The 20,734-nt window shown below is 50.8% G+C and overlaps 1 protein-coding gene across 1 annotated transcript in view; it reads right to left on the reverse strand.

Annotated features, from left to right (window-relative positions):
* Positions 1–20,734, reverse strand: part of LOC135575109 (dolichyl-diphosphooligosaccharide--protein glycosyltransferase subunit STT3B) — a 46,876-nt gene that overhangs the window by 25,439 nt on the left and 703 nt on the right. The window contains exons 2-6 of the mRNA XM_065027308.1: positions 19,803–20,090; positions 16,215–16,280; positions 8,308–8,407; positions 3,344–3,442; positions 1,498–1,644 (exon numbers count right to left, since the gene is read on the reverse strand). Coding sequence (XP_064883380.1) covers positions 1,498–1,644; positions 3,344–3,442; positions 8,308–8,407; positions 16,215–16,280; positions 19,803–20,075 — 685 coding nt within the window. The 5' untranslated portion in view covers positions 20,076–20,090. The remainder of the gene's footprint in view (positions 1–1,497; positions 1,645–3,343; positions 3,443–8,307; positions 8,408–16,214; positions 16,281–19,802; positions 20,091–20,734) is intronic.

A 20,734-nucleotide genomic window follows, 5' to 3' on the forward strand; every position in this document is an offset into this window, starting at 1 on the left:
TGTTCTCTATGCTCCATGGCAACGGGTAGAATTGCAGCAACTTGCTTTAGAACTGCTGAATGTTCTCTATGCTCCATGGCAACGGGTAGAATTGCAGTAAATTAATTATTAATTATTATTATTAACACTATTTTTCTTCTCCTCTGTCAATGTTTTGCTCACAAGGGCCCCAAAAACGGTCAGGGCCGACTGCATGTATAGATGTGGGTCTAGATGAGGATGTGGGTATAGATGTGGGTATAGATGAGGATGAGGGTATAGATGAGGGTATAGATGAGGGTATAGATGAGGGTATAGATGTGGGTATAGATGAGGGTATAGATGAGGGTATAGATGAGGGTATAGATGTGGGTATGGATGAGGGTATAGATGAGGGTATAGATGTGGGTATAGATGGATGTGGGTATAGATGAGGGTATAGATGAGGGTATAGATGAGGGTATAGATGTTGATATAGATGAGGGTATAGATGAGGATATAGATGAGGGTATAGATGTGGGTATAGATGAGGGTATAGATGAGGGTATAGATGTGGGTATAGATGTGGGTATAGATGAGGGTATAGATGTGGGTATAGATGAGGGTATAGATGAGGGTATAGATGTGGGTATATATGTTGGTATAGATGAGGGTATAGATGAGGGTATAGATGTGGGTATAGATGAGGGTATAGATGAGGGTATAGATGTGGGTATATATGTTGGTATAGATGAGGGTATAGATGAGGGTATAGATGAGGGTATAGATGTGGGTATATATGTTGGTATAGATGAGGGTATAGATGTGGGTATAGATGAGGGTATATATGTTGGTATAGATGTGGGCCTCTCTCATTTTTTTAAGTGGGAGAACAGTGTTGACCTACCTGTATAAGTCAGGTATATAACAACACAGTGTTGACCTACCTGTATAAGTCAGGTATATAACAACACAGTGTTGACCTACCTGTATAAGTCAGGTATATAACAACACAGTGTTGACCTACCTGTATACAGTAACTCAGGTATATAACAGCACAGTGTTGACCTACCTGTATAAGTCAGGTATATACCAATTTGTAAGTCGCTCTGGATAAGAGCGTCTGCTAAATGACTTAAATGTAAATGTAAATAACAACACAGTGTTGACCTACCTGTATACAGTAACTCAGGTATATAACAACACAGTGTTGACCTACCTGTATAAGTCAGGTATATAACAACACAGTGTTGACCTACCTGTATAACTCAGGTATATAACAACACAGTGTTGACCTACCTGTATAAGTCAGGTATATAACAACACAGTGTTGACCTACCTGTATAAGTCAGGTATATAACAACACAGTGTTGACCTACCTGTATAAGTCAGGTATATAACAACACAGTGTTGACCTACCTGTATAAGTCAGGTATATAACAACACAGTGTTGACCTACCTGTATAACTCAGGTATATAACAACACAGTGTTGACCTACCTGTATAACTCAGGTATATAACAACACAGTGTTGACCTACCTGTATAAGTCAGGTATATAACAGTGAGGAAGACTGCCCCAGCAGCCAGAGAGACCCCGAGGAAGAACAGGGTCTGGAACTCCTGTCTGGTCAGTCTGTCTTTCAGGTACTGGAGGAAGGCATAGGCCTGGAGCAACGCAAACACACCTGGTAGAGAGAGGGGAGGAGAGAGAGAGGGGGGAGGAGAGAGGGGGGGGGAGGAGGGGAGAGGGGGGAGAGAGAAAGAGGCGGGAGGCGAGGAGGGATGAGAGAGAGAGGAGAGAGGAGAGAGAAAGAGGGGGAGGTAAGGAGAGATGAGAGAGAGAGGAGAGAGGAGAGAGAAAGAGGGGGAGGTGAGGAGAGATGAGAGAGAGAGGAGAGAGGAGAGAGAAAGAGGGGGAGGTGAGGAGCCTGAGAGGAGAGAGAAAGAGGGGGAGGTGAGGAGAGATGAGAGAGAGAGGAGAGAGAAAGAGGGGAGGCGAGGAGAGATGAGAGAGAGAGGAGAGAGGAGAGAGAAAGAGGGGGGAGGTGAGGAGAGAGAGAGTTTACATTATACCCCTGTACAGGTAGGGAGAGGGAGGGGTGTCAACAGGCATCCATCACAGCATCATGTGTAACGACTATAGAAGGTCTAATATACACTGAGCTCTAAAAGCATTGGGACAGTAGTGACCCATCTGTTGTTTTGGTTCTGTACTTCAGCACTTTGGATCTGAAATGATACAATGACTGAGTTTAAAGACTAAATATTTAAAAGGATGAACCAGTAAAAAATACATTTTAAATGTTAAAACAACTCAAAAACAGTCACTGTCCCTCTCTCTCTCCCTCCCTCCCTCCCCCTCTCCTCCTCCCTCCCCTCCCCTCCCTCCCTCCCTCTCTCCTCCCTCCCTCCCTCCCTCCCTCCCTCCCTCCTCCCTCCCTCCCTCCTCCCTCCCTCCCTCCCTCCCTCCCTCCCTCCCTCCTCCCTCCCTCCCTCCCTCCCCTCTCTCTCTCCCTCCCTCCCTCCCTCTCTCTCCCTCCCTCCCTCCCTCTCTCTCTCTCCCTCCCTCTCTCCTCCCTCCCTCCCTCCTCTCCCTCCCTCTCTCTCTCTCCCTCCCTCCCTCCCTCCTCCCTCCCTCCCTCTCTCCTCCCTCCCTCCCTCCCTCCCCTCCCCCTCCTCTCTCCCTCCCTCCCTCCCTCCCTCCCTCTCTCCCTCCCTCCCTCCCTCCCTCCCTCCTCCTCCCTCCCTCCCTCCCTCCCTCCCTCCCTCCTCTCCCTCCCTCCCTCCCTCCCTCCCTCTCCCTCTCTCTCCCTCCCTCCCTCCCCTCCCTCCCTCCCTCCCTCCCTCCCTCTCCTCTCTCTCTCTCCCTCCCTCCCTCCCTCCCTCCCTCCCCTCCTCTCCCTCCCTCCCTCCCTCCCTCCTAACCCTCCCTCCCTCCCTCCTCCCTCCCTCCCTCCCTCCCTCCCTCCCTCCCCTCTCTCTAACCCTCCCTCCCTCCCTCTCCTCTCCTCTCTCTCTAACCCTCTCTCTCTCCCTCCCTCCCTCCTCTCTCTCTCTCTCTCTCTCTCTCTCTCCCTCCCCTCCCTCCCTCCCTCTCTCTAACCCTCCCTCCCTCCCTCCCCCTCCCTCCCTCCCTCCCTCCCTCTCTCTAACCCCCTCCTCCCTCCCTCCTCTCCGTCCCTCCCTCCCCCTCTCTCTCTAACCCTCCCTCCTTCCCTCTCTAACCCTCCCTCCCTCTCTCTCTAACCCTCCCTCCCTCCCTCCCTCCCTATCTATCTATCTATCTATCCATGGATCTGATCAGTTGTCTGGAACTGGGGTTGATAACAGGAAACGTCCAGAGTGACGGGTGTGACATCACGGTCCCAGGTGATTGGTCCTTACCTGCTGCAGCCATGTGTTCGCTGGTCCTGATTGGCTGGAACCCCACAAAGGGGATCTGCATGGAGAGCACCAGACCAACGATGTAGAACGTACTGTAAGCTGTGGAGACAGACAGAGAAACCATTAAGCCTGCATCTTCACAGAGAGAAACCATTGAGCCTGCATCCTCACAGAGACCATTATGCCTGCATCCTCACAGAAACCATTAAGCCTGCATCCTCACAGAGAGAAACCATTATGCCTGCATCCTCACAGAGAGAAACCATTAAGTATGCATCCTCACAGAGAGAAACCATTAAGCCTGCATCCTCACAGAGACCATTAAGCCTGCATCCTCACAGAGAGAAACCATTACGCCTGCATCCTCACAGAGAGAAACCATTAAGCCTGCATCCTCACAGAGAGAAACCATTACGCCTGCATCCTCACAGAGAGAAACCATTACGCCTGCATCCTCACAGAGAGAAACCATTAAGCCTGCATCCTCACAGAGAGAAACCATTAAGCCTGCATCCTCACAGAGAGAAACCATTAAGCCTGCATCCTCACAGAGAGAAACCATTAAGCCTGCATCCTCACAGAGACCATTATGCCTGCATCCTCACAGAGAGAACCCATTAAGCCTGCATCCTCACAGAGGCCATTAAGCCTGAATCCTCACAGAGACCATTAAGCCTGCATCCTCACAGAGACCATTAAGCCTGCATCCTCACAGAGACCATTAAGCCTGCATCCTCACAGAGAGAAACCATTAAGCCTGCATCCTCACAGAGAGAAACCATTAAGCCTGCATCCTCACAGAGACCATTAAGCCTGCATCCTCACAGAGAGAAACCATTATGCCTGCATCCTCACAGAGAGAAACCATTAAGCCTGCATCCTCACAGAGAGAAACCATTAAGCCTGCATCCTCACAGAGAGAAACCATTAAGCCTGCATCCTCACAGAGACCATTATGCCTGCATCCTCACAGAGAGAAACCATTAAGCCTGCATCCTCACAGAGAGAACCCATTAAGCCTGCATCCTCACAGAGGCCATTAAGCCTGCATCCTCACAGAGACCATTAAGCCTGCATCCTCACAGAGACCATTAAGCCTGCATCCTCACAGAGACCATTAAGCCTGCATCCTCACAGAGAGAAACCATTATGCCTGCATCCTCACAGAGAGAAACCATTATGCCTGCATCCTCACAGAGACCATTAAGCCTGCATCCTCACAGAGAGAAACCATTATGCCTGCATCCCCACAGAGAGAAACCATTATGCCTGCATCCTCACAGAGACCATTAAGCCTGCATCCTCACAGAGACCATTAAGCCTGCAGCCTCACAGAGAGAAACCATTATGCCTGCATCCTCACAGAGAGAAACCATTAAGTCTGCATCCTCACAGAGAGAAACCATTAAGTCTGCATCCTCACAGAGACCATTTAGGACAAAGACAGATGGAGTGTCCCGTGTCTAAGGAGGACATAACACACAGAGACCATTTAGGACAAAGACAGATGGAGTGTCCCGTGTCTAAGGAGGACATAACACACAGAGACCATTTAGGACAAAGACAGATGGAGTGTCCCGTGTCTAAGGAGGACATAACACACAGAGACCATTTAGGACAAAGACAGATGGAGTGTCCCGTGTCTAAGGAGGACATAACACACAGAGACCATTTAGGACCATTTAGGACAAAGACAGATGGAGTGTCCCGTGTCTAAGGAGGACATAACACACAGAGACCATTTAGGACAAAGACAGATGGAGTGTCCCGTGTCTAAGGAGGACATAACACACAGAGACCATTTAGGACAAAGACAGATGGAGTGTCCCGTGTCTAAGGAGGACATAACACACAGAGACCATTTAGGACAAAGACAGATGGAGTGTCCCGTGTCTAAGGAGGACATAACACACAGAGACCATTTAGGACAAAGACAGATGGAGTGTCCCGTGTCTAAGGAGGACATAACACACAGAGACCATTTAGGACAAAGACAGATGGAGTGTCCCGTGTCTAAGGAGGACATAACACACAGAGACCATTTAGGACAAAGACAGATGGAGTGTCCCGTTTCTAAGGAGGACATAACACACAGAGACCATTTAGGACAAAGACAGATGGAGTGTCCCGTGTCTAAGGAGGACATAACACACAGAGACCATTTAGGACAAAGACAGATGGAGTGTCCCGTGTCTAAGGAGGACATAACACACAGAGACCATTTAGGACAAAGACAGATGGAGTGTCCCGTGTCTAAGGAGGACATAACACACAGAGACCATTTAGGACAAAGACAGATGGAGTGTCCCGTGTCTAAGGAGGACATAACACACAGAGACCATTTAGGACAAAGACAGATGGAGTGTCCCGTGTCTAAGGAGGACATAACACACAGAGACCATTTAGGACAAAGACAGATGGAGTGTCCCGTGTCTAAGGAGGACATAACACACAGAGACCATTTAGGACAAAGACAGATGGAGTGTCCCGTGTCTAAGGAGGACATAACACACAGAGACCATTTAGGACAAAGACAGATGGAGACATAACACACAGAGACCATTTAGGACAAAGACAGATGGAGTGTCCCGTGTCTAAGGAGGACATAACACACAGAGACCATTTAGGACAAAGACAGATGGAGTGTCCCGTGTCTAAGGAGGACATAACACACAGAGACCATTTAGGACAAAGACAGATGGAGTGTCCCGTGTCTAAGGAGGACATAACACACAGAGACCATTTAGGACAAAGACAGATGGAGTGTCCCGTGTCTAAGGAGGACATAACACACAGAGACCATTTAGGACAAAGACAGATGGAGTGTCCCGTGTCTAAGGAGGACATAACACACAGAGACCATTTAGGACAAAGACAGATGGAGTGTCCCGTGTCTAAGGAGGACATAACACACAGAGACCATTTAGGACAAAGACAGATGGAGTGTCCCGTGTCTAGGAGGACATAACACACAGAGACCATTTAGGACAAAGACAGATGGAGTGTCCCGTGTCTAAGGAGGACATAACACACAGAGACCATTTAGGACAAAGACAGATGGAGTGTCCCGTGTCTAAGGAGGACATAACACACAGAGACCATTTAGGACAAAGACAGATGGAGTGTCCCGTGTCTAAGGAGGACATAACACACAGAGACCATTTAGGACAAAGATTCAAACTCAGTGCCTCTTTGCTTGACATCATGGGAAAATCTAAATAAATCAACCAAGACATCAGAAAAAAAATTGTAGACCTCCACAAGTCTGGTTCATCCTTGGGAGCAATTTCCTAACGCCTGAAGGTACCATGTTCATCTGTACAAACAATAGTACACAAGTTTAAACACCATGAGACCACACAGCTGTCATACCGCTCAGGAAGGAGACGCGTTCTGTCTCTTAGAGATGAACGTACTTTGTGTGAAAAGTACAAATCAATCCCAGAACAACAGCAAAGGACCTTGTGAAGATGCTGGAGGAAACAGGTACAAAAGTATCTATATCCACAGTAAAACGAGTCCTATATCGACATAACCTGAAAGGCCGCGCAGCAAGGAAGAAGCCACTGCTCCAAAACCGCCATAAAAAATCCAGACTACGGTTTGCAACTGCACATGGGGACAAATATCATATTTTTGGAGAAATGTCCTCTGGTCTGATGAAACAAAAATAGAACTGTTTGGCCATAATGACCATCATTTTGTTTGGAGGAAAAAGGGGGAGGCTTGCAAGCAGAGGAACACCATCCCAACCGTGAAGCACGGTGGGGCAGCATCATGTTGTGGGGGGGCTTTGCTGCAGGAGGGACTGGTGCACTTCACAAAATAGATGGCATCATGAGGTAGGAAAATTATGTGGATATATTGAAGCAACATCTCAAGACATCAATCAGGAAGTTAAAGCTTGGTTGTAAATGGGTCTTCCAGATGGACAATGACCCCAAGCATACTTCCAAAGTTGTGAAGAAATGGCTTAAGGACAACAAAGTCAAGGTATTGGAGTGGCCATCACAAAGCCCTGACCTCAATCCTATATAGAAATTTGTGGGCCCTGACCTGTACTGACCTGACTTAGCTCTGTCAGGAGGCCTACAAACCTATTGTGAGGAATGCTTGTGGAAGGTTACCTTATTGTGAGAAGAAACGTTTGACCCAAGTTAAACAATTTAAGAGCAATGCTACCAAATACTAATTGAGTGAATGTAAACTTCTGACCCACTGGGAATGTGATGAAAGAAATAAAAGCTGAAATAAATCATTCTCTCTACTATTATTCTGACATTTCACATACTTAAAATAAAGTGGTAATCCTAACTGATCTAAAACAGAACATTTTTTACTCTGATTAAATGTCAGGAATTGTGAAAAACTGAGTTGAAATGTATTTGGCTAAAATGTACGGAAACTTACGACTTCAACTGTACCTGTCAGACCATAGGGCACTGGTCAAAAGTAGTGCACTCTATAGGGAGAAGGGAGATATTTGGGACGCACATTTTCAATTACCACGCCCATGAAGGCTTCTACAGCTCCTACTGCTTTCTGGAACAACCCAAACCCTTAACCTAGTTACCTGTAATCTAACGTAACGTCATCTACCTAATAGGTTAGTCCAAGTTGCCGTACGGGGCAGAGCAGGACAGGGTGTGTCCCAACTAGCACCCTATTCTATATATAGTGCACTACCGTTGACAAGAACCCTGAGGGAACACTGTGGGACAGCCGTGAGACCAGGCATCCATCAGAGATGTGTGTGTGTGTGTGTGTGTGTGTGTGTGTGTGGAGATTATTCAGGAGCTAATAAAAAAACTCAATTAGCTCTGCTTCCTGTTCCTCCTACTGTCTCCTCTCTTCTTCCACTGTTCTACTCTTCTCCATCTCTCATCTCCTCCTCCTCTCCTCCACCTCCCCCTCTCCCCCCCACCTCCCCCTCTCCTCCTGACTCAGTGTGTGTGTGGACTCACCGATGTAGACTCGTCTGCTGTATCGCTGCATTAGCAGCAGGACAAACACATGGAGAGGGATCAGGTTGATGATGAAGACGTAGCCTCCCCATGCAGACACCTGGAACACACACACACACACACACACACACACACAGAAGGAACAACACCAGTGAGAGGTGACCTACACACCTCCAGCATAAGGACAGTGCAGCTGGAACCCCTGTGTTGATAACAGTATCGTCTCACTGTCCCTGTCCCTGTCCACTGTCCCTGTCCACTGTCTCTGTCTGGAACCCTGTGTTGATAACAGTATCGTCTCACTGTCCCTGTCTACTGTCCCTTCCCACTGTCCCTGTCCACTATCCCTGTCCACTATCCCTGTCCACTGTCTACTGTCCACTGTCCCTGTCCACTGTCCCTGTCTACTGTCCCTTCCCACTGTCCCTGTCCACTGTCCCTGTCCACTGTCCCTGTCCACTATCCCTGTCCACTGTCCCTGTCCACTGTCCCTGTCCACTGTCCTGTCCCTGTCCACTGTCCCTGTCCACATCCCTGTCCACTGTCACTGTCCCTGTCCACATCCCTGTCCACTGTCCCTGTCCACTGTCCCTGTCTACTGTCCACTGTCCCTGTCCACATCCCTGTCCACTGTCCCTGTCCACTGTCCCTGTCCCTGTCCACTGTCCCTGTCCACTGTCACTATCCCTGTCCACTATCCCTGTCCACTGTCCCTGTCCACTATCCCTGTCCACTGTCCACTGTCCCTGTCCACTGTCCCTGTCCACATCCCTGTCCACTGTCCCTGTCCACATCCCTGTCCCTGTCCACTGTCACTGTCCACATCCCTGTCCACTGTCCCTGTCCACTGTCCCTGTCCACTGTCCCTGTTCACATCCCTGTCCACTGTCCCTGTCCACTGTCCTGTCTACTGTCACTGTCCACTGTCCCTGTCCACATCCCTGTCCACTGTCCCTGTCCACTGTCCCTGTCCACTGTCCTGTCCTGTCCCTGTCCACTGTCCCTGTCTCACTGTCCCTGTCCACTGTCCCTGTCCACTGTCCCTGTCCACTATCCCTGTCCCTATCCCTGTCCCTGTCCTACCACTGCTCACTGTCCCTGTCCACTGTCCCTGTCCACTGTCCCTGCTCCACTGTCCCTGTCCTGTCCCTGTCCCTGTCCACTGTCCCTGTCCACACTGTCCCTCCACTGTCCACTGTCCCTGTCCACTGTCCCTGTCCACTGTCCCTGTCCACTGTCCCTGTCCCTGTCCCTGTCCACTGTCACTGTCCCTGTCCACATCCCTGTCCACTGTCCCTGTCCACTGTCCCTGTCCACTGTCCCTGTCCACATCCCTGTCCACTGTCCCTGTCCACTGTCCCTGTCCACTGTCCCTGTCTACTGTCCACTGTCCCTGTCCACTGTCACTGTCCCTGTCCACATCCCTGTCCACTGTCCCTGTCCACTGTCCCTGTCTGTACCACAGCTCACTGTCCCTGTCCACTGTCCCTGTCCGTACCACAGCTCACTGTCCCTGTCCACTGTCCACTGTCCACTGTCCACTGTCCTGTCTGTCCCTGTCCACTGTCACAGCTCCACTGTCCCTGTCCACTGTCCCTGTCCCTGTCCACTGTCCCTGTCCACTGTCTCTGTCCACATCCCTGTCCACTGTCCCTGTCACTGTCCTGTCCACTGTCCCTGTCCACTGTCCCTGTCCACTGTCCCTGTCCACTGTCCCTGTCCACTGTCCCTGTCCACTGTCCCTGTCCACTGTCACTGTCCACTGTCCCTGTCCACTGTCCCTGTCCACTGTCCCCTGTCCACTGTCCACTGTCCCTGTCTGTCCTGTCCACTGTCCCTGTCCACTGTCCCTGTCACTGTCCCTGTCCACTGTCCCTGTCCCTGTCCACTGTCCCTGTCCACTGTCCCTGTCCACTGTCCACTGTCGTACCACTGTCACTGTCCACTGTCCCTGTCCACTGTCACTGTCCCTGTCCACTGTCCCTGTCCACTGTCCTGTGTCCACTGTCCTGTCCACTGTCCCTGTCCCTGTCCACAGCTCCACTGTCCCTGTCCACTGTCCCTGTCCTGTCCACTGTCCCTGTCCACTGTCCCTGTCCCTGTCCACTGTCCCTGTCACTGTCCCTGTCCACTGTCCCTGTACCACAGCTCACTGTCCTGTCCACTGTCACTGTCCCTGTCCACTGTCCACTATCCCTGTCCACTGTCCCTGTCCACTGTCCCTGTCACTGTCCACTGTCCCTGTCCACTGTCCCTGTCCACTGTCCTGTCCACATCCCTGTCCACTGTCCCTGTCCACTGTCCCTGTCCTGTACCACAGCTCACTGTCCCTGTCCACTGTCCCTGTCCACTGTCCACACTGTCCCCCTGTCCACTGTCCCTGTCCACTGTCCCTGTCCACTGTCCCTGTCCACTGTCCCTGTCCACTGTCCCTGTCCACTGTCCCTGTCCACTGTCCTGTCCACAGCTCCTGTCCCTGTCCACTGTCCCTGTCCACTGTCCCTGTCCACTGTCCCTGTCCACTGTCCCTGTCCACTGTCCCTGTCCACTGTCCCTGTCCACTGTCCCTGTCCCTGTCCACTGTCCCTGTCTGTCCACTGTCCCCCACTGTCCACTGTCCCTGTCCACTGTCCCTGTCCACTGTCCCTGTCCACTGTCCCTGTCCGTACCACAGCTCACTGTCCCTGTCCACTGTCCCTGTCCGTACCACAGCTCACTGTCCCTGTCCACTGTCCCTGTCCACTGTCCCTGTCCTGTCCACTGTCCACAGCTACCACAGTCCCTGTCCACTGTCCCTGTCCGTCCACAGCTCACTGTCCCTGTCCACTGTCCACTGTCTCCCTGTCCACTGTCCCTGTCCACTGTCCCTGTCCCTGTCCACTGTCCTGTCCACTGTCCCTGTCCACTGTCCCTGTCCACTGTCCCTGTCCCTGTCTGTACCACTGTCTCACTGTCCCTGTCCACTGTCCCTGTCCTGTACCACAGCTCACTGTCCCTGTCCACTGTCCCTGTCTCACTGTCACTGTCCACTGTCCCTGTCCACTGTCCCTGTCCACTGTCCCTGTCCACTGTCCCTGTCCACTGTCCTGTCACTGTCCACTGTCCCTGTCCCTGTCCTGTACCACAGCTCACTGTCCCTGTCCACTGTCCCTGTCCTGTCCACTGTCACAGCTCCACTGTCCACTGTCCACTGTCCCTGTCCACTGTCCCTGTCCTGTCACAGCTCACTGTCCCTGTCCACTGTCCCTGTCCACTGTCCCTGTCCGTACCACAGCTCACTGTCCCTGTCCACTGTCCCTGTCCACTGTCCCTGTCCACTGTCCCTGTCCACTGTCCCTGTCCACTGTCCCTGTCCACTATCCCTGTCCACTGTCCCTGTCCGTACCACAGCTCACTGTCCCTGTCCCTGTCCACTGTCCACTGTCCGTACCACAGCTCACTGTCCCTGTCCACTGTCCGTACCACAGCTCACTGTCCCTGTCCACTGTCCCTGTCCACTGTCCCTGTCCACTGTGCCTGTCCACTGTCCCTGTCCACTGTCCCTGTCCACTGTGCCTGTCCACTGTCCCTGTCCACTGTCCCTGTCCACTGTCCCTGTCCACTGTCTACTGTCCCTGTCCACTGTCCACTGTCCACTGTCACTGTCCCTGTCCACTGTCACTGTCCCTGTCCACATCCCTGTCCACTGTCCCTGTCCACTGTCCCTGTCTACTGTCCCTGTCCACTGTCCCTGTCCACATCTCTGTCCACTGTCCCTGTCCACTGTCCCTGTCCACTATCCCTGTCCACTGTCTGTCCGTACCACAGCTCACTGTCCCTGTCCACTGTCCCTTCCGTACCACAGCTCACTGTCCCTGTCCACTGTCCCTGTCCACTGTCCCTGTCCGTACCACAGCTCACTGTCCCTGTCCACTGTCCCTGTCCGTACCACAGCTCACTGTCATTGTCCACTGTCACTGTCCACTGTCCCTGTCCACTGTCCCTGTCCACTGTCCCTGTCCACTGTCCCTGTCCACTGTCCCTGTCCACTGTCCCTGTCCACTGTCCCTGTCCGTACCACAGCTCACTGTCCCTGTCCCTGTCCACTGTCCCTGTCCGTACCACAGCTCACTGTCCCTGTCCACTGTCCCTGTCCGTACCACAGCTCACTGTCCCTGTCCACTGTCCCTGTCCACTGTCCCTGTCCGTACCACAGCTCACTGTCCCTGTCCCTGTCCACTGTCCCTGTCCACTGTCCCTGTCCACTGTCCCTGTCCCTGTCCACTGTCCCTGTCCACTATCCCTGTCCACTGTCCCTGTCCGTACCACAGCTCACTGTCCCTGTCCACTGTCCACTGTCCGTACCACAGCTCACTGTCCCTGTCCGTACCACAGCTCACTGTCCCTGTCCACTGTCCCTGTCCACTGTGCCTGTCCACTGTCCCTGTCCACTGTGCCTGTCCACTGTCCCTGTCCACTGTCCCTGTCCACTGTCCCTGTCTACTGTCCCTGTCCACTGTCCACTGTCCCTGTCACTGTCCACTGTCACTGTCCCTGTCCACATCCCTGTCCACTGTCCCTGTCCACTGTCCCTGTCTACTGTCCACTGTCCCTGTCTACTGTCCACATCTCTGTCCACTGTCCCTGTCCACTGTCCCTGTCCACTATCCCTGTCCACTGTCCCTGTCCGTACCACAGCTCACTGTCCCTGTCCACTGTCCCTGTCCGTACCACAGCTCACTGTCCCTGTCCACTGTCCCTGTCCACTGTCCCTGTCCACTGTCCTGTCCCTGTCCACTGTCCCTGTCCAGCTCCACTGTCCCTGTCCACTGTCCCTGTCCGTACCACAGCTCACTGTCATTGTCCACTGTCACTGTCCCTGTCCACTGTCCCTGTCCACTGTCCCTGTCCACTGTCCACTGTCCCTGTCCACTATCCCTGTCCACTGTCCCTGTCCGTACCACAGCTCACTGTCCCTGTCCACTGTCCCTGTCCCCTGTCCCTGTCTGTACCACAGCTCACTGTCCCTGTCCACTGTCCGTACCACAGCTCACTGTCCCTGTCCACTGTCCCTGTCCCCTGTCCCTGTCCCTGTCCCTGTCCACTGTCCCTGTCCACTGTTCCTGTCCGTACCACAGCTCACTGTCCCTGTCCCTGTCCACTGTGCCTGTCCACTATCCCTGTCCACTGTCCCTGTCCACTGTCCCTGTCCACTGTCCACTATCCCTGTCCACTGTGCCTGTCCACTGTCCCTGTCCCTGTCCGTACCCCAGCTCACTGTCCCTGTCCACTGTCCCTGTCCACACCACAGCTCACTGTCCCTGTCCACTGTCCATACCACAGCTCACTGTCCCTGTCCACTGTCCCCGTCCACTGTCCCTTCCCACTGTCCCTGTCCCCTCACTGTCCCCTCACTGTCCCTGTCCCTGTCTGTACCACAGCTCACTGTCCCTGTCCCCTCACTGTCCCCTCACTGTCCCTGTCTGTACCACAGCTCACTGTCCCTGTCTGTACCACAGCTCACTGTCCCTGTCCACTGTCCCCTCACTGTCCCCTCACTGTTCCTGTCCGTACCACAGCTCACTGTCCCTGTCCACTGTGCCTGTCCACTATCCCTGTCCACTGTCCACTATCCCTGTCCACTGTGCCTGTCCACTGTCCCTGTCCCTGTCCGTACCACAGCTCACTGTCCCTGTCCACTGTCCCTGTCCACACCACAGCTCACTGTCCCTGTCCACTGTCCATACCACAGCTCACTGTCCCCTCACTGTCCCCTCACTGTCCCTGTCTGTACCACAGCTCACTGTCCCTGTCTGTACCACAGCTCACTGTCCCTGTCCACTGTCCCCTCACTGTCCCCTCACTGTTCCTGTCCGTACCACAGCTCACTGTCCCTGTCCCTGTCCACTGTGCCTGTCCACTATCCCTGTCCACTGTCCCTGTCCACTGTCCACTATCCCTGTCCACTGTGCCTGTCCACTGTCCCTGTCCGTACCACAGCTCACTGTCCACTGTCCATCCACTGTCTCCTGTCCCACACCACAGTCCTTCCACTGTCCCTGTCCCCTCACTGTCCCTGTCTGTACCACAGCTCACTGTCCCTGTCCACTGTCCCTTCCCACTGTCCCTGTCCCCTCACTGTCCCCTCACTGTCAGCTTACTGTCCCTGTCTGTACCACAGCTCACTGTCCCTGACTGTACCACAGCTCACTGTCCCTGTCCACTGTCCCCATCCACTGTCCCTGTCCACTGTCCCTGTCCACTGTCCACTGTCCCTGTCCACTGTCCCTGTCCACCACTGTCTCTGTCCCCTGTCCTTACTGTCCCTGTAGACACAGCATTGTGGAGGGCCATCCCTGTTCCTTATAGACACAGCATTGTGGAGGGCCATCCCTGTTCCTTATAGACACAGCATTGTGGAGGGCCATCCCTGTCTCTTCCAGACACAGCATTGTGGAGGGCCATCCCTGTCTCTTCCAGACACAGCATTGTGGAGGGCCATCCCTGTCTCTTCCAGACACAGCATTGTGGAGGGCCATCCCTGTCTCTTACAGACACAGCATTGTGGAGGGCCATCCCTGTTCCTTATAGACACAGCATTGTGGAGGGCCATCCCTGTTCCTTATAGACACAGCATTGTGGAGGGCCATCCCTGTCTCTTATAGACACAGCATTGTGGAGGGCCATCCCTGTTCCTTATAGACACAGCATTGTGGAGGGCCATCCCTGTCTCTTATAGACACAGCATTGTGGAGGGCCATCCCTGTTTCTTATAGACACAGCATTGTGGAGGGCCATCCCTGTCCCTTATAGACACAGCATTGTGGAGGGCCATCCCTGTCCCTTATAGACACAGCATTGTGGAGGGCCATCCCTGTTCCTTATAGACACAGCATTGTGGAGGGCCATCCCTGTCCCTTATAGACACAGCATTGTGGAGGGCCATCCCTGTTCCTTATAGACACAGCATTGTGGAGGGCCATCCCTGTCTCTTACAGACACAGCATTGTGGAGGGCCATCCCTGTTCCTTATAGATACAGCATTATGGAGGGCCATCCCTGTCCCTTATAGACACAGCATTGTGGAGGGCCATCCCTGTCCCTTATAGACACAGCATTGTGGAGGGCCATCCCTGTTCCTTATAGACACAGCATTGTGGAGGGCCATCCCTGTTCCTTATAGACACAGCATTGTGGAGGGCCATCCCTGTTCCTTATAGACACAGCATTGTGGAGGGCCATCCCTGTTCCTTATAGACACAGCATTGTGGAGGGCCATCCCTGTCCCTTATAGACACAGCATTGTGGAGGGCCATCCCTGTCTCTTATAGACACAGCATTGTGGAGGGCCATCCCTGTCTCTTATAGACACAGCATTGTGGAGGGCCATCCCTGTCTCTTATAGACACAGCATTGTGGAGGGCCATCCCTGTCTCTTATAGACACAGCATTGTGGAGGGCCATCCCTGTCTCTTCCAGACACAGCATTGTGGAGGGCCATTCCTGTTCCTTATAGACACAGCATTGTGGAGGGCCATCCCTGTTCCTTATAGACACAGCATTGTGGAGGGCCATCCCTGTTCCTTATAGACACAGCATTGTGGAGGGCCATCCCTGTCTCTTATAGACACAGCATTGTGGAGGGCCATCCCTGTCCCTCCACAATGTGTAGCAGTGTGTGAATATGTGTGTGTGTGTGTGTGTGTGTGTATATGTGTGTGTGTGTGTGTGTGTATGTGTGTGTGTGTGTGTGTGTATATTTGTGTGTGTGTATATGTGTGCGTGTGTGTGTGTGTGTATATTTGTGTGTGTGTGTGTGTGTGTGTGTATGTGTGTGTGTATGTGTGTGTGTGTGTGTGTGTATATGTGTGTGTGTGTGTATATGTGTGTGTGTGTGTGTGTGTGTGTGTGTGTGTGTGTCCACTCACCATGTAGAAGTATGAGAGGCAGCAGCCTATGGCCCAGAACACTGACCCAGTCTTCACTGATTTCACCTGTCAGACGGAGAGGAGAGGAAACGGTTCATATTGTTGCTTTCTTTCAAACACTGCGTTGAAACATCCCAATACACTGGACAGTAATACGGTGCCAGAGAAAGCTGCAGTAAAATATCCCAAATAGCACCCTATCCCTGTAGTGTACCTCATCTAACCAGAGCCCTGTGGCCCCCCGTCTCAAAGTAGAGACATAGAGCAGCTGCATATTGAACAGTAGAGACATAGAGCAGCTGCATATTGAACAGTAGAGACATAGAGCAGCTGCATATTGAACAGGAACAGTAGAGACATAGAGCAGCTGCATATTGAACAGGAAGAGTAGAGACATAGAGCAGCTGCATATTGAACAGGGACAGTAGAGACATAGAGCAGCTGCATATTGAACAGTAGAGACATAGAGCAGCTGCATACTGGACAGTAGAGACATAGAGCAGCTGCATATTGAACAGTAGAGACATAGAGCAGCTGCATATTGAACAGTGGAGACATAGAGCAGCTGCATATTGAACAGTAGAGACACAGAGCAGCTGCATATTGAACAGTAGAGACACAGAGCAGCTGCATATTGAACAGTAGAGACATAGAGCAGCTGCATATTGAACAGTAGAGACATAGAGCAGCTGCATATTGAATAGGAACAGTGGAGACATAGAGCAGCTGCATATTGAACAGTAGAGACATAGAGCAGCTGCATATTGAACAGTAGAGACATAGAGCAGCTGCATATTGAACAGTAGAGACATAGAGCAGCTGCATATTGAACAGTAGAGACATAGAGTAGCTGCATATTGAACAGTAGAGACATAGAGCAGCTGCATATTGAACAGGAACAGTAGAGACACAGAGCAGCTGCATATTGAACAGTAGAGACATAGAGCAGCTGCATATTGAACAGTAGAGACATAAAACAGCTGCATATTGAATAGGAACAGTGGAGACATAGAGCAGCTGCATATTGAACAGGAACAGTAGAGACATAGAGCAGCTGCATATTGAACAGTAGAGACATAGAGCAGCTGCATATTGAACAGTAGACTGGACATAGAGCAGCTGCATATTGAACAGTAGAGAGACATGGAGACATAGACAGCTGCATAGAGCAGCTGCATATTGAACAGTAGAGACATAGAGCAGCTGCATATTGAACAGTAGAGACACAGAGCAGCTGCATATTGAACAGTAGAGACATAGAGCAGCTGCATATTGAACAGTAGAGACATAGAGCAGCTGCATATTGAACAGTAGAGAGACATAGAGCAGCTGCATATTGAACAGTAGAGACATAGAGCAGCTGCATATTGAACAGTAGAGACATAGAGCAGCTGCATATTGAACAGTAGAGACATAGAGCAGCTGCATATTGAACAGTAGAGACATAGAGCAGCTGCATATTGAACAGTAGAGACACAGAGCAGCTGCATATTGAACAGTAGAGACATAGAGCAGCTGCATATTGAACAGTAGAGACATAGAGTAGCTGCATATTGAATAGTAGAGACATAGAGCAGCTGCATATTGAACAGGGACAGTAAATTATTCATGGTTTTTCCTTAACGACCTGCTAGACCGCTACACTACACAGCATTAGCTCAATTCAAACTAGAGATCTGTAGCTCACAGAACCAGACATCTTAGGGTGTGTGTGTGTGTGTGTGTGTGTGTGTGTGTGTGTGTGTGTGTGTGTGTATGATGTGTTGTGTGTGTATGATGTGTGTGTGTGTGTGTGTGTGTGTGTGTGTGTGTGTGTGGGTGCGTGTGCGTGCGTGTGTGTGCGTGCGTGTACGATGTGTTGTGTGTGTGCGCTTGTGTTATTAGGCTAACATAGAGAGTTTATAAGGCTTGACTTAAACAAGTCTGACTTACAACCTAGGATTGGACAGAGGAGAATTAAATGACCTACAAAAGCCAGTGAGACATTAAAACAGATGAAATAAAGTCAACAACAGGAAGAGTAATGTATCTGGGGTATGTTGCCACGGTTACAACACTTAGATAGGTACAGCTGGGATTAATGATGAGAGAGCTGGTTGGTCGGCCCTATTTGATGTTTGTTTGTTTACTCTGTGTTAAGGCAAGAAGGAGATGGCTGGGGATTCAGCAGTTCAAAACAGCCTTCAGCCTTTACATACACACACACACACACACACACACACACACACACACACACACACACACACACACACACACACACACTCTACATGTACACCAGTATTGGAGCCAAACTTCATTTTTTAATCTATTAATTAACTCATTCATTAAATTAACACCATAATTTGTAAATAAATTCATTAAAAAATCTTACAATGTGATTTCCTCGATTTTTTTTTCTCATTTTGTCTGTCATAGTTGAAGTGTACCTATGATGAAAATTACAGGCCCCTCCCATCTTTTTAAGTGGGAGAACTTGCACAATTGGTGGCTGACTAAATACTTTTTTGCCCCACTGTATATTACTGGGATATTGCCAATTTTCTTGGGAAGGACTTTTGGGGGATTTTAGAGAAAACCCAAGAGTGTGTTCTGTTGCAGTGCTGTGTTTCCACTAACCCATAGATAATATGTCAACTGGAGGGTGTGTCTCTACTAACCCATAGATAATATGTAACCTGGAGGGTGTGTCTCTACTAACCCATAGATAATATGTCAACTGGAGGGTGTGTCTCTACTAACCCATAGATAATATGTCAACTGGAGGGTGTGTCTCTACTAACCCATAGATAATATGTCAACTGGAGGGTGTGTCTCTACTAACCCATAGATAATATGTAACCTGGAGGGTGTGTCTCTACTAACCCATAGATAATATGTCAACTGGAGGGTGTGTCTCTACTAACCCATAGATAATATGTAACCTGGAGGGTGTGTCTCTACTAACCCATAGATAATATGTCAACTGGAGGGTGTGTCTCTACTAACCCATAGATAATATGTCAACTGGATGGTGTGTCTCTACTAACCCATAGATAATATGTCAACTGGAGGGTGTGTCTCTACTAACCCATAGATAATATGTCAACTGGAGAGCGTGTGTCTACTAACCCATAGATAATATGTAACCTGGAGGGTGTGTCTCTACTAACCCATAGATAATATGTCAACTGGAGGGTGTGTCTCTACTAACCCATAGATAATATGTCAACTGGAGGATGTCTCTACTAACCCATAGATAATATGTCAACTGGAGGGTGTGTCTACTAACCCATAGATAATATGTCAACTGGAGGGTGTGTCTACAAACCCATAGATAATATGTCAACTGGAGGGTGTGTCTACTAACCCATAGATAATATGTCAACTGGATGGTGTGTCTCTACTAACCCATAGATAATATGTCAACTGGAGGGTGTGTCTACTAACCCATAGATAATATGTCAACTGGAGGGTGTGTCTACTAACCCATAGATAATATGTCAACTGGAGGGTGTGTCTCTACTAACCCATAGATACTATGTCAACTGGATGGTGTGTCTCTACTAACCCATAGATAATATGTCAACTGGAGGGTGTGTCTCTACTAACCCATAGATAGTAGGTAAACTGGAGGGCAAAGATGGCGATGCCCTCATTGTCGAAGGAGCCCGCCACGGAGCGGGAGATGTAACCGGGGACAATAGCGATGAAGCACGCCGCCAGAAGCCCTGCCCCCTGGTTCCAGAGCTCGCGGGTCAGCAGGAAGGTGGAGATGGACGTGAGGCCGCTGAAGACGGGCGCCAGGAACACACACACGTCTCTGATGTGCACCGTGATGTGGAGCAGGTTTAGAACATAGTGGATGAGACCAGCTGTTACCATCAGACCTGGGTAAACCTGGAGAGAGAGAGACCAGCTGTTACCATCAGACCTGGGTAAACCTGGAGAGAGAGAGACCAGCTGTTACCATCAGACCTGGGTAAACCTGGAGAGAGAGAGAGAGAGAGAGAGGAGAGAGAGAGAGACACACAGTGATAGAGAGAGAGAGAGGAGAGAGAGATAGAGAGAGGAGAGAGAGAGAGAGAGAGAGAGAGAGAGAGAGACCAGCTGATATCATCAGACCTGAGTAAACCTTGGGGGAGACAGAGAGGACTAAAATAGGATAAATCCAAGACCGAGAGAGAGAAAGAGAGAGAGCAGGATTGAGAGAGGGAGAGAGAGAGAGAGAGAAAGAGAGAGAGAGAGAGAGGAGAAAGAGAGAGAGAGACCAGCTGTTACCATCAGACCTGGGTAAACCTGGAGAGAGAGAGACCAGCTGTTACCATCAGACCTGGGTAAACCTGGAGAGAGAGAGACCAGCTGTTACCATCAGACCTGGGTAAACCTGGAGAGAGAGAGACCAGCTGTTACCATCAGACCTGGGTAAACCTGGAGAGAGAGAGAGAGAGAGAGAGAGAGAGAGAGGGAGAGAGAGACCAGCTGTTACCATCAGACCTGGGTAAACCTGGAGAGAGAGAGACCAGCTGTTACCATCAGACCTG

The sequence above is a fragment of the Oncorhynchus nerka genome, linkage group LG14, assembly GCF_034236695.1.
Source record: "Oncorhynchus nerka isolate Pitt River linkage group LG14, Oner_Uvic_2.0, whole genome shotgun sequence".
Lineage (NCBI taxonomy): Eukaryota > Metazoa > Chordata > Actinopteri > Salmoniformes > Salmonidae > Oncorhynchus > Oncorhynchus nerka.